Source organism: Accipiter gentilis, chromosome 5 (assembly GCF_929443795.1).
Source record: "Accipiter gentilis chromosome 5, bAccGen1.1, whole genome shotgun sequence".
Taxonomy (NCBI): Eukaryota; Metazoa; Chordata; class Aves; order Accipitriformes; family Accipitridae; genus Astur; species Astur gentilis.
Window position 1 is genome coordinate 2,010,984 of NC_064884.1, and position 14,730 is coordinate 2,025,713.

At 54.8% G+C, this 14,730-nt stretch overlaps 1 protein-coding gene across 5 annotated transcripts in view; it reads right to left on the reverse strand.

The window, feature by feature from the left end:
• The window catches only part of LOC126038705 (protein CEPU-1), a 350,563-nt gene that overhangs the window by 50,720 nt on the left and 285,113 nt on the right, over positions 1-14,730 (reverse strand). For all 5 annotated transcript variants that reach the window (XM_049800798.1, XM_049800800.1, XM_049800801.1 and 2 more), the window contains one exon: positions 1,092-1,324. In XM_049800798.1, coding sequence (XP_049656755.1) covers positions 1,092-1,324 — 233 coding nt within the window. The remainder of the gene's footprint in view (positions 1-1,091; positions 1,325-14,730) is intronic.

The following is a 14,730-nucleotide window of genomic DNA, read 5'->3' on the forward strand; positions in this document are numbered from 1 at the left end:
TGGAGATGGAGAAAGTCCGGCTCTGTTTAGTTTGCTCGATTGCTCAAAGAGAAAAGAGAAAATGGGAAGGGAGGGAGGGGGGAAATAAAGGCCCTGAGTTGGGGTTTTTTCCCCCCCTTCTATTCATTAGGCTGTCAATAACGCTCAGGCCTGGCATATCGACGGTGGATTAGCTCAACCCGACTCTGTGTACAAGACCAATGCCTTTTTAACCCAGCTTGTTTCCAAATCAATACACCCATCAGCATTCGAAAATTAGCCCGAGACGAGATTCCAATACTCAAGCTGGTATGTCATGCTAAAAGGGCTCCTGGCCAAATCACAGAAGAAGGAAAAAAGGTTGCTAGCAAGGGATTAGACAGTTTCCATTAATCTTCCCCCAGACTGCCTCCCTAAGAGAGCAGTGGGCCCCGTATGTCCCACCACGCAGGCTCCCCCTTGCCCAGCGCACGTCCCCACCAAGTCCTGCAGCACGGACACGGGAGCTATCTTGCATGAACACCCATCTGCTTGACCATCGCGTGCGGCCACGCTCGTATGTCCCCTCTCGAGAGCCCACGTGTGCCTGTACGCCTCCTGAAGAGCGCACGTACGCACCCCATGGACCGCGCAGCCTCGCTCCGCCACCCCATGCCGGCCGTCCTCCTCCTCCTCCTCCTCCTCCTCCCAGAAGTACAGTGTTTCAACACACAAACACATATTGTTGGTAGGCATACACACACCCCCGCAAAGTACACAAATCTGCCAGCTCTCTCTTTTCCCCCAACACGAGTTTGACTTCAAGCATTGCCTCCAGCATGGAAAACAAAAAACCCCATCAAAATGCAAGAACAACAACAAACAGCAACATGGGTTTGCCAGTGACTACTTTGGGAGGCAGAGCTGGCTGTATCAGAGCCCCATGACTACTCCAAGAAAGTTGGATAAATGCATTGCCCAGCTTCACTGGGACTCTCCAAGCCCGTTGATCGGCCTCTACATTTGCACCAAGTTGTCTTGCGTGCTCGACGTAGGAGAAGACGTAGGGCGAAAAGGAGGCACAGAAATCAAAGCACCGAGCCCAACCCCTCTACAAATTCCCTTCCTCTTACCTTGCACGATGAGATGGACACGCGATGTCTTGGGGTGATTGTCTGTCTGCACGGAGCAGGTGTAGGGGCCCTCATCGTACACGTCCACATCTTGGATCTGGATGCTGTACTGGGTTTTGGTGTTGGCCAAGAGCACCACCCGAGGGTCCAAGCACCACTTGTCATTGCCGGCATAGAGGATGCTGCTGCGGTTCAGCCAGGCCACTCGGGTGACTCGGTTGTCCACGGAGCACCTGGGGAGAGGCAGAAAGGTGACCCGTCAGCACGCTGGTTTTGGGCACTCTGCTCCCCCTTCGCAGCCCCCTCCCCGGTCCTCCTGGCACTATTTTTAGCTTTGCTGCCAGCAGCGGTTGCAGAGACCAAGTGCCTTCAGTGTCTAAAGAGGACGACGTCAGCGCTTTACCTGCAGTGCTCAGGGCACCGATATCCACCTAAACGGGTGGCGCCAGAGATTTTTCCGAGACCTTCACAACGATTTCAGATGTAGGGAGGTCAGAGCCGCCCGGCACCAGTCACCAAAGGACCTTTTGCTCCTCCGTTCCCATTTGCTCCTTTGCAAACTCGGAGACAACCAGAGCCGAGCCAAAACCTCCACCCTGAGTCCAAACCACAGGGTTTTTTTCGGGAGGATGCAGGTTGCTACCTCCTGCCCAAACCCATAACTTGTCATTCTCTCCGCAGACCTTCATATCCCTGCAGCCAGGCAAAGAAATGCAAAGCGGAGCCGGGAAAGCAGCTTGCGCTGCTTCACAAAGGAGAGAGGAAAATTTATCTCAGGAGAAACCCAGCTCTGACACACCTCTAAAGAGAAACCTTGAGCTTCCTACCATTTGTCCCTTCTGTCAGCTCTTCCTTCCCTGCCCATCATCTGCATCGCTGCGTCTCCCTCACTTACTGCCCCTTAGCCCTGCTAAGCATTCCACTTATCGAGTGATGTTCTGGAGGTAGAAGTCTTCTGCATCCAGCCTCATTTGCAAACTGTGCCCCCCCAGAAGACAACACAGTGCAAACCTCTTCTCTTCTGAGACTTTGCTCCTGGAGGACGCTATTTTCCTGTCCACGTTAGCGGGGGCCAGTTTTGCTCCTCCCGAAGGTCTCTGCCAGCCCTGTAACCCTCCACCCCCACATCCCCAAGCAAGGTTTGAACGCTCCGTTTCAAACCAATTGGCTCCAGATGAGCAAAGAGGAGAGGGCCTAGAGGCTGCCCGCTGTCCAAACCCTTCCCTAGGCAGCAGAAACTTGCAGCCACCCAAGCCAGCCAAAACCCCGCTTCTCTCCGAGCAAGTTTGCGATTACGGAGCCGTTAGGACTTAGCCACGCTTTGCTGGATGCCGGCGACGGAGGATAATGTCCCTGCATAAAACCACTCAGCCTAAGATCCACTGTTTATATTCTCCCCAATCTACTTCATTACTTGTGCAGCGGCTGGGATGCAAATTAACTTCGGAGGCACTGAAAAAGAGCACGGCAGCCTCTGGGAGGTTTCACACGGGGTAACCTCAACGAATGCAAGGGGCTCAATGAGCTATACATGCCAGACTGCGCTAGCAGGGGAGTTAACGGCAAGGAGGAACGTATCTGTGGCGTGCGGACTCATCCTGACACTTCAGGGATTGTGTCCTTTTCTCAGGGTGAGCTGACTCCTCACCGGCGGGCGACTTCTCTTCCCGTGTCCGCTACCGATGCCAGCGGAGACACAGGTACCCACCTGGGTCACGCTGTCTCATCTAGCCTCTTTTTGGAGGTATCTCTTTGGTCCCAGTCGTTACAGGAGGAGCCTGAAGGACCCACTCGGCCTCAACACACAAGATCTGGAGGTTAGGGATGACCGTGAGGGGACGTGCCCAAGGCGAGACGAGTAGTCTGCAGCCCAGGACTCCCCTGCTGATTTGCTAGGCAAGTACCCAAGCTACTGCACCATCCTCCTTTCTGGTGTGAAAAACATCCGATAAATTAAACAATTTTACTGCTGTTCCATAATGATATTACGATAATAATAAATTAAATGTGAGCAGATTTTTATTATCTACATAAAAAAGCGCAATAGATTCAGCCTGGGCTGAACACCAAGAACTTGGCTCTTGCTCTCAGCTGCATTACAACTTGAGCAAAACCTGAGAGTTCAGTTGCTCAAGTTGAACAAAACTTGAGATTTCTTCCCAGAGGATGGTTTTAGTGTATCGTACTCGGAACATCAGCTCTGCTACCTATGGGGCTCGAATAAAATGCAGGTGGATATTTGGTGCTTGGCTCTGGCCTGCCCGTTGCAATGCCATGAAATAGGTTCCCGTGGCTGCGGCGAGCGGCACTTCTGAACGAACACAGGGGTGTCCACCCTCGCTGCCAAAGCCGTATCGCAGGGAAGGACTGGGTGACGAGAAGCCAGACGTGGCTTGAATTTCTCAAACCGGTCTTTTCTGCGGAGATTATCCTTGAGGACCTGTAAGCAGGCTGAACTAAAAATATGTATTTCCTCTCTCCTCCTCCACGCCGTTTTTTTTTTGTGAAATGCATCAGCTTAGAGATCCCTGGATAATAATGGAGGCAGACAGTGTGCAATCCAAGCATTCCCTCTATCATATGGGCATTTAAGTGCTTTTGAAAAGCAACGGGGCTCAGGTAACGCATGAGGCAACAGTGAAATAAGTGCTTTCGCCCTTCACAGCACTCGGTCACAAACTCTTCTTATCACCTAGACACGCTTCTCCGTCCCTGGGATCTGCAAGCTTAAAGTTGCTATTTTATTTTATTTTCTTCCTTACCTCCTAAAGCTCCTGAGGCAATATATATATATACACACATATAATGAAGCGTGGAAACAGCTCCTGGGAAAGATGCACCTTGACCTCTGGATACAGAGTGCTATTTAGGGGACGGCGGGTCACACTCCTTCCAACCCACCGTGCTAAGCCCTGGTCCTCCTCGCGCAAGCGCCGGTCGGGGTCCCCGCAGCCGAGGCTCGCTGCAGCGACCCGATGCTCTTCCAGCCCCTCCATCTGCTCCCCCTTTCCCTCCTCCAGCAACTCCTCTCTCCAGAAGCCCGGCGCAGGGATGGGAAGCCCTCCTCTCCCGCACGCGAGCAGCCGAGCGGAAAACCTTTGGCTTTGGCCGGGAAGCCAGGCTCCAAGCGCAGGTGGAGAGCAAAGCCACCGCCGAGCCTGCAGCCTCCTGCTTTTCCACCCCGCTCCTGGCGAGGTGCGAAGCCCCCGAGACGCTTCTTCTACCTCGCTGGAAGCTCTCGCCCTCCCTCTCGGCCCACGACGTGCCAGGGAGGGAGGGGGGAGAGAGGTCCCCGGGGTGCCGGAAAACAGCGCTCGCCTCCAAAAAGAAGATGTAAAAATAATTAAGCACAGATGAGGTAATTTGCTCACTCAAGATCCTTAATCCTGGTTATGTTCCTGCTCAGAAGGCAAGGCCTTCTCCTCCAGGAAGGTGAAAAACTGCTGTCTGTCAGCACAAGGAGGCAACGATGCTGTTCCCTCTCTCTGCTGTTTTTCTTTCCCTCTAAACCCAGAGCCCCAAGCCTCAGGGCTTCTCCTCCGGGAGGTGGAAACGCTGCTAACACACCACTGCTGTGGCATCCTGGGGGTAGGGAGCGACGGCTTGCAGAGCTAACTCCTCACTCTGCCCCAGACCCCCTGCTCCCTGCTGCCACCGAGGGCACCTCAAAACGACCACAAGCGACGGAGTTTGGGCACTTTAAGACAGTTTGCACGCGCCAACCGAAGGTGAGAGCTGCGCGCGTACATCTTCCCTGCCTGTCCCAACCCGCTCGTGCCCTCGCCCCACGCTCCCCAGTCAACGACGCAGGGTGGCCACAAAGGGGACACAGGCGCGGGCTGGTGCGGCCCTTTCCAGACTCGTTGATTTTTCCCGCGGCCAAAGCTCCTCGGCTTTGCTATCCGCTCTCTACAAGCAAGCTGGTCCATTAGGGACTGGCTGCTCTCCCCCAAACCGGCCAGCATCCCCGCAGCCTGAGGGGCTGAGCTCGTACGGTCGAAGTCCTCGTGCCTGTACCCTCCGCACCCCATGCGAAGGGCACAGGGGTGCAGCCAACAGCCTGCCTGGCTGCAGGGACAACGACCAAAGCCAGAAATGGGAAGAGGGAAAGCAACGCCGTAAGCTTTCTGCCACCTCGGGTAACACAAGCACAAAGACGAGCAGGGCTGAAAATGCCACCGAAGCCCTCGGTGGGGACAAACCAGCCCTGGCCGGAGGGGAGCAGGCTGCTTTGCAGACATAGACTTGCTCCCAAAGAGCCCACGACCAAACTGCAGCTGCCACAATCGAGTATCGGGAATAAATAAGCAACAGGGTGCCACGGCTGAGCGCCCTGACCACTGATCCTGCCCACGCTTCATACCGCCCCCGGTACCTCCCTGCATTTTTGGCGCAGACACAGATGGCACACGCCAGCAATGACATGCCCTCCTGAATTTCTCTCTTTGCTTTTGCGAGTTTGCACACAGAAAATGACGGGAGAGGAGGTGGCCCGGCAGTGGGGGGAAGGAGGTTTTTAATTACTGAAGTGTAGTAATTGGCACACAACACTTTTTTGTTGCCTCTTATGCAGATCGCTGGTGTTCCAGCGGGCTGGGCTGGAGAGCACAGATTGTCTCAACCCAGCAGGACACGCAAGAAATGAATAATGTTAATTAGAACTGAAAAGAGCTCAGCGAAATTACCAACCTGATTGCCGCTTTCATTGCAATTATCAGGGTACAAGCTCCATCGCGGGGAGGTGGGGACGGGACTAAGCCTGGCTCACCCCAGCAAACCTGGTGGCCCAACCTGGGGCTGTGCCCAAGCTGACCCCCCCCCCCCGGGCTCACTTCTCCTTCCACCACCACCGAATTTCTCAGGGCGTGCCCACCCTAGAGAAACCGCCTTCCCAAATCCAGGCCACCTGATGGAGTTTCACACACGTTGTGCCACGACACCGGCCCACCATCAAGCATCCTTAGACGTTTTATCTTCTTCTTCCAAGTCTAACTCAGCACTTCCCAGATCCCTCTGGGTTTTGAAGAGTTTTGTCTCTGCTACGGGCTAGACCAAGCTGGAAATCAGCTTGCAGGAACTAGCTTGAGGTTTAAAACTGGGTGCAAAAGCCTCCCACTGAGGCTGGGCAAGGAGACAAGCTGATGCGGCCCTGCCTTGTCCCCAGCATCTCATGTCCCAGGCGGCACCTTCCAGCCTCCGCACCATCAGCTGTGCTATAAATGATCAACTAAACTAGACCGTCGCCGCAGGCAGGAGCTTCACATCTCAGATTTATTTCTGTGATTATCACATTTTATTGTTATTTATTAGGATTAATTAAAGGCTGGGCTGCGAACAACTCAATCCCATTCAGGCACAGTCCCACTGCTCTCATAGACTTTCCGATGCTGTTTATGGTCTGGTGGCAATAGAAGTTCGGCCATCAATTCCTGAGCGAAGGGAAAACCGGGGTCAGATTGTCCCATGCTCCTTGGGAAAGGTGCTGCCGACGATCCCATAAGGCTGGGATGCGCACACCGTGGACGGCCCGAGTGTGGTTATCATGGGGGTAGTCTAGAAGCTTTTATACTAATAAATATTAAGCCAAAATCCTCGTTGCCACAAGCCAGCCTGGTTTCCTTCTCCTTACTCTTTGCCGTAGCGGGTTAAGTCACGCACTAGCAGTTTCTACCAGTCCAGCCCTTCTTCAGCAGGATTTACAGCATCTGTTCACTTTCTGTGCACATATAGACTGCGTACGCTTACACACCCTCACTGCAGCACCGTCTGCTCACATACGCACCGACGCGCAGTGCTACCCTACACACCAAGCACCAACCCAACAGCAAAGGCTTTTTTTCCCGGTGTTGCGTGCGCGCAACACACGCAGCACGTACCGAGAGCGCGTCTGCTCGTCGAAACACGTGGCAAATGGCGTGTGCATCTCCAGCAGTAATCCCGTCCCGCTCACCCCTCCGCGCGCTGCAAGCGGGGCAGCAGCAGGGACACCCGTCTCAGTCCATCGAACTTGGGTGACTGGGCTTGACGTGCAAACCCGCGCAGGGGGCATTCGCAGTGGCAGCTGGACTGCTGGATTAAACTGGTCCATAGGTTTGGTGCTGGCCTGCTGAAAGCCCCAACCGCTCACCCAGGCGGCTCTGACGGGGGCTCGAGGCTCGTCCTTGCTGGGATCCTGCGTGGCTGATGCAGCAGCAGGGTTCTTGGCGTGCCCATCCTCGCTTGTGCCCCACGACCACGCCAGCCGTCCTCGCCCTCAACTGCAAGATCAGCTGGAGGGCATCCCTCGAGCTCACACTGATGTGACGCCACCGAAGAGGACTTTGTCACGGCACAGGACGGCTGTCGGGACCGAAAAAACGCTTCCCTGCACGGGGAGCCTGCCGCCTGCCAGGCAGGAGCTGGCCGAATGATTAACTCGGCAGCGGGGTCCGGTGGGAAAGGGGGGGTCCCGCTGGGGCTGATGCCTGCCTCCACTCTTCCCCTTCCAGCAGCCGGAGCATCTCCAAAGGCTGCAGGGTGAGGAGGTGCCCTCGGATCAGCTGCCACCCCGGCACCTCTTCATAACCCTGCTGAGCTGGTCAAAAGCAGTGCTCAGAAATGGAAAATAAAACCCCTTTGTGTTTCCCCCTCTCTTCCCTGCCCAGACAGTTTCATCTCGGTTGTTGCAGAGGGAAGTCGGGGCTCTGGACTGGGAGGTCCTGCCTTTCCCACCAGCTCACGCTGCAGCCTGCAGCAAGTTCCTTGCAAGACCCTGCCCTTCATTTCTGCCCTCTGCCAGGCTTGAAAGGTATTTGGCACCTCCTCGCCCGGAAGGGTGAGTTAGCGCGTGTTTGTCAAGTACCTGATCTCCTCAACTGAAAGTTTATACATGCAAATGATTCACACTAATTACATTAATAATAATATACCGGGCTCGAAAAGATCTGCCTTGGTTCATTGCTCGGGATTCGCAGAGCTGCAAACAACTCCCAGTATGCTGCCTTAGCCGAGCTTATTGGCAAATGCCGAGGAAACGGGAGGAAACCGGACTGGGGAGGAAGGAAAAGCTGCAAAAAGAGCCGGAGCTCCCACTTTGCAGCCTGCTGACCGAGCACAAGGCAGGATACGGAGAAGCCACGAGCACCGCTGCGTGCACCCAACACCCCGCCGGTCCCGGGAGACCCCCGCACCAGCACCAAGGACTGGTGCAAAGCAGGCAGGTCACGATGCAGCAGGCAGGGATGGCTTGTCTGGAAAAGTCTTTATCTCTCTGCAATGCAGCAGCGCACTAGCACCTTTCCAAGTCCCCTGCTCCCGTGCTCGGCTCATCCAGCCTTTCTATTTATCCTCCTATTGTCTCTGCTAACAACAGGGCTCTGCACATCTATAGCATCTTCCATCTCAGCATCTCGGAGCGTGCCACAAAACATCAATGAGGGCAGCCGCTCCGAGACCGCACGTCGAGGAAGCGTGTCCCTAAACGTGGGCTCCCACCCCTGCAGCTGACCCCGGGGAGCAGCCCCGGAGCGTGCTGCTGGCCCATCTGCTTGGGTGCCCTCCAAAAGCGTTAAATGGCACCAGGGAACGGGGGTGACGCCAGCACCAAATCGCCTGTAGGCAGCTGTGCAGGGACACGGCCGGTTTACTAATGAAATGCCACCCGGCCGGGGAGCTCCTGCGGTGCCAGGATCCTGCGCCGAGCTCGAGGGACGTTTTGTTCCTCCGGGGTTTTCTCCTTTTTCGCATTCCCAAAGCCCGAGTAATTGCCGGGGGGGGCGGCTCCTGGATGCCGGCAGGCGAACAGCCCTGGGCGAAAGTCACCCTTTCCCCAGCGGTCTTCCAGGGTTGCCTACGAAAGCGTCCTCCCTTCTGCAGGGAGGGGACAACCCCAGCCCAGGTCCAGGCTGTGGCAGCTGCCTGCACGCCGCCTTGAGAGGCTTCAAGAGGAGGCGCGGGAAACGCCACAAGAAGAAAATAACTCCGTCGTGATCTCATCCTCTCCCCCCAAGTGTTACAGAACAGTTTAAACCCTGGAAAATAAGGTCTCCTCATCTGAGGAGGTGTAGAGATGAAGTCTCCTCTCTCTGCCTCCAAAAACCTGGTGAGATCTCTCCTCGCTGCGCACCTTCCTCTAGAAAAACGCTCCTTTGCCACCTACAAGGCCTGGGTTGAGCCACTCAAGACACCCCAACTCCCCATCCTTCTCAGCCCCCACCGGCAGCTCCCGCTCTCCTCCTCCAGCCCAGCGGGGAAGTTCCTCCAGGCTGCACTCCCAGCAGTCAGCGCCGATTCCCGGCGCTGAACTCGCTCAATTACGAGCTGTGCCCCCTGAATAAATCCTGGTTCTGCTTTGCGCAATTGACACTAATGGCCCGGGAATAAAGCGATGCCATCCACCCCAACGGTCTGCAAAGGAGCGCGTTTAACTAAGCACACAGGCAAGGGACTGCTGAGCTTAACTGCACTGAAAATGTATTCGAAAGGAAGCGATGCACTTAACTTATTACAAGTGGGAAATTATCACTGAAGTGGCTTTTCCTTAGAAGTTGAGGCACAAAACGGGAACGGCGAGGGGTGAGCGCTCTCTGCCAGGGCTGCAGAGAGAAAGAGCGAGGCGCGAGCTGGAGCTGGCTGCTAAAGGATGCTGCGAGTCGGGGGGCAGCGGGACGGGGGGAGCAGGCGGGAGCGAGAAATGCTGCAAACAGAGGGCACTGGTGGGGACGACACGGGGAACTCAACCCAGGGAAGAGCACAAGATCAGGTATCGGGTTTTCAAGGCGCTGGCGGAGCTCTCCAGTAGCCCGGGACACCGTAACGCAGGGCTGCGACGGGGAGACGGGGGGAGCTTGGACCGGCTGCTGCTGACCAACTGGGTCTACCTGTAGCAGATACATGCTGCTATATATTTGTAGCCTGAGAATAATTGCAGGTTAGCACATCGCCTTCCTACAGCGGTTCTCCCTCACGCTCCTAACTGCAATTTCGTCACAACACCCCAGCTCATGGCGCTTCTACTGGCGGATAGACAGAGATGGACAGAAAGAGGGCGATGAGCCAACCCTTAACGTTAAGAGAGAGAAGCGGTCCAGGCAACACAAGACCGCGTGGGAGGAGCAGGGCATCCCAAGGGCTTTGGGGATGAATCCCCAAGCCTTGCAGCACCACTCTGGGTCCCAAGGTGGCGGGGAGAGGTCATTCCCCTTTGGCAGAAGAGCCGGCTTCCCCATCCAAGGTCACAAGAGACCGAGACAAGACGGTAACCGGCGCCTCTTGCTCCGACATCTATCTCCTCATGGAAACCAGCTCCCTAGCAAGAACCTACGCAGCTTCTTACAGACGCTCAAACCCCACCATATAGCCAGATCTTCCCCCATCACATAACCAGAAGGTTGTTAGCCACATGAATAAAGTTCAAGTGCCCCGTCTCGTGACCTCCCATCACGATGGGATGGAGACTTGTCCCTGAGATAAGGTGCCGGAGGGGCACTGGTGCTGCAAGGAAAGCGGAGAACCGGAGGAAGGGAAGGGGAGGGACAGGAAAGATGTCAAGGAAGGAAACGTGAAGGAGCCAAAAGCAATGGCACCTTCTCCAGCCATGCCGGTCACACCAATACCCTCTCCCCATTTATAAAATGGCACTAATGAGATTGAAAACAAGAGAGGGAGGGAGGGAAAGGACCCTTCCCAGTAGAGACCCCCCCTTCCTCCCCTCTCCCCTTGAGGACATCATCCTTAAAATATATTTCATTTCACAGCTGCATTATGGTACCACAAAATCCTGCGAATCCAATTTAAGAACAGATTACCTCCTCACTTACTTCATTTGAAGCAATTACATGTTAATTTTCATTGAGACCAGCCTAATGCATACCAATCTGATGCTGCAATCTCATTTGAATACTTGAGGGAACGCTAGTTGGGCTCCGGGCTCTGGAGGCTCATATTTAAAGGGCCACTTCACATTTCCTTTCCCTTTTCCCCCAGTTATTTACACTTTCGTCGCACTTCTGGCACTCCCTCCCTCCCTCCTCGGCGTTCCCAACAGCTGGTACCACTCGTGAGACCAACTAAAAAGGCCAAATAAGTTTTGCAGCAAACCCTGCAGAAAGATGCTGCGCCCATCACCAGCCTGGTCCCCAAGGCAGGACCTTCCCCAGGCCAAAATTCAATATCGCTGACGTCTTTCAGCATCAAGTAAATAACCTTCCAGCGTCAAAGTCACGGGTAAACATGTGCTGCTACCGCACATGTCTCTGCAAAGCGACTCCTCCTCCTCTTCCCAGGCCAAGAACAGCCTCTGCCAAGTTTCTAGCTGATGGTTATCTTCTGCTCCCTCACACTCACTTAAAGCTTCCTATCTAGCCAGGCCCACGGTATCGATTGTGTCTCGGACACCAAGCTTTGAGTAATTAATAATGCCACGAGAGTGTGGATTCAGCTCCTGGTTGAGCCGTGGAGGCACACCGCCTCTGTCTCGCTGTACACGTTTCGGTGATAAGCATTCATGTTGGAGGCTGCACCTTAATTAGATTTTTCAGATTGCAAAGGGCCCTGAGACACTTGTGCAGACACCATATAAATGTATATTGCATTGTACTGTAATTAATCCAAGGTGACGCAGAGGCAGATGGAGCCGGAGCAAGGGACCGATTCACGGCAAGACAACCAGCCCCGAGACTTTAGAATGTCGCTGGGTGCAAGCCCACCCCGTGGCCCAAGCTCCATCAGCGGCAAAGCAAGAAAACTCCCTCTTCGTGCCACCCACCGAGTGCCGGACTACCACCGGAGACGCGTTAGACAACAGGTATTTGAAAGAGCATCTCGGAAGCAAAACGTTTCCCGGTGCCTCCTCACCAAGCAAGGGTCCCCACCGTTAAGCGGACACCTTTCCCTCCACACAAGCAGTTCAGCAGCCAGAAAAGACAACAAAAAGCAACAAAGACAAGCACAGATTAATTGCAGCTCCTCCTCCCCAAAAGAAACAATCGATTGCATCAGGCAGTTGTCTCTGCCATTGCGGAAAGCGCTCGGATGTCACAGCCGTGGGCTGCAGCAGCGGGTTCCCAGACACCCATGTCCCGCATCGGACAGCCAGGATGCTCCACGAGCACCAATGGAAGCGACGGGATGAGGTTGGTGAGCTAAGTTTTGCTGGAAGAAATCTTTGGGGAAGGAGTTTGCCCTGAAGATAACTCAGGAAAGGGGCAGAAGCCGATGAAGCGGCAGAGGGAAAACTACTGTCTGAAACAACCTTCAACCTCCTAAAGCCTTCTGCGCCCGTGCAAGTCACCTGCCAGGAGCTGGGGGAGGGCTTTTGCATGATAGGAGCTGTGGGACTTCGTGCTGGTCCTTTTTTTCCTGGCTGTTACGAGTTCTCCTAGAAAATAAGAGATGCAAAATTGGGGCTTGGACAGCACGGGGCTGGCCTCTGTGCCCACGGGTATTTTGGCTGCAGCAGAGGTGCTCTGCCGACCTTGAACACACGCGAAAACCTGGAGATGAGCTCGCTTTGTACACAACTGCCTCACCACGACGCTGCTCCCTCTGTGCTGGGCCAGCCAAGAGGTTTCACACGCATTTGGGAACTGCCCTTAGTTTATACAACCGCCGCTGCCCGAGTCCAACAGCCTTTGCCTCCAGCTGAACCGCTAAGCGGGTGTCAACCTGACCGCCACCGGCAGACTGGACCCTTTACGCTCAGTCGCTGGGCTGGATGAGACCCCTGGGAACATCACGGCTGCTCCAAGTCCCACGGTAGCTTGTTCAACGGCACACGATGTCTCAGGCTCGACTGTGCCCAGGTACTGACCCCCAGGGTAAAAAAGCCTTTTAGGAAGGGAGGGAACCGGGCTGGGAGGCTGCACGTGCAAAAGGGGAGCCTGCTCTCTGCCAAGGTGCCGGTGGGTTTGGACAGGATGAAATACGTCACGGGGCCCCACGGCGTATGGTGAGAAACCAAATCATCAGAATTCAGGGGAGGAAAGGCAGTTACCTGGGTAACAGCGTGCCGCTAACACATCTGCCGCCCCGCAGGACTCCCCAGATGCCGCTCGGCTGCGAGAGCAGACCCACAGACCAGACTGCTGCTCCGGCAGCTCCACGGCATCGTGAGGACGAACGCACGGGTGTTTTCTCCACCGGGCTTCCAGACCGGGTGGGAAACGAGAGGTGACCCCACGCCTGAGCCCTGCCCCGACGCAGCCCCCAGCCACGGGCGGCTTTTGGCAGGGCCAGCAGCTCTTGCTGTGCGTCCCAACGCCCCAAATGACGGCGGCCGTCACCAAGACACAAAAGGAGCCGACATCCCACGGCTCAGCTGTCCTGCCCCGGGAAGCATCCCTTCCTAACGGACTCACCGTGGTTTTTTCCCTACTCCGTCTCCCATCACATGCTCGCTTCCCAAAAGCTCCTCTGCAGCGAGCAAGGAAGGAGATGCCTTTGCTGGCAGACGCGCGTACGGACGCCAAGGAGACACAAGGACACAGCGGATGCTGGCCACACCAGCACCCAACCTCTGACGCTGTTTCACTCTCTTGTCCCAAGACCATCCCCACCACTCATTTTCCACCAGCAACCCACCCTGCCCTTCCGCGCTCCCTCTCCGCTTCTCCCCGGGTGGAGAAGCACCACACGCTTTCAAGGCACCGGGAGAGACTTTGGTTGCCTGTTTCCCACGGAACCAACTCAGTCCCTGTACGAGCTTTTGGAAACACGCCCTTTGTAGTTTTCTACTTTGATGACATCTGTAAGAATATATGGTGGGGTCTTTTTTCTTCTCCTCAGCCTCTTCTTCTTTTTAAGAGGCGATGTCACACTTTGAACTCTAATTTTTATTTATTTTATTCTCCTAGAAAAAGGCTGACTCCCTACCGAGCACGGAAGGAGAAAGAGAAAGGAGGGTGGACAGGAAGCCTTTAAGAAGTGCCCAGATTTAATTTTTTATCAGAGGAACAGAAAGAGAAATTTGTTGATGATCAAACAGATTCAAGTACCTTAAAAGAAAGGGACTGTCAGTAAATGGAAGCTAGTTAAGGAATTACATGAAAGACATAGGAGACGCTCGAGAAGCAGAAACGATGCTGTAACCAAGTGGAAAGCCAAACCCATCAGTCCCAAACCACTGGAGCAGTGAGAATCAGTGGGTGAAGTATTTGCTCTGCAAAAGCAGCAGACGATGGGACAGCCAGTGCTTTGCAGAGGTGCTGAGCCGGCTTGGCACCAGCGGCTGCCTGAGGGAGCCCAGCACCTCCGAAAGAGCAGCCCCGGCAGGCTTTCTACCTGCTCGCTTCCCTGCATAGCTAAAACAAGTGTAGGCAGTCAAATAAAGGGCTGCATTGCTTTGAAAAATGGCACCCTGGGGGCTTTGCGTTTTCCTTTTCCTCCTCGGTACCTTCCAGCTCGAGTGTGCTCGGTTTATAAATCCAAAGAGGGTGGGATGGGTGGTTGGTGTTTTTTCTCCCTTTGCTTTGGTTTTAATCCACTGGTAGTGCTTTGCAACCCAGGCTGGAATCTGAAAAGCCAGCAGAGCCCTTGGTGGGCCGGGCAATGGCTGATTTAGGGAGGGGAAGAGCAAGACTAAGAGGAGGAGGAGGAGAGACCACAGCAGTACCGAGATAGCCTGCAGCAGAGTCAGAGGTGGACAGGACTTGAGAGATGGAGA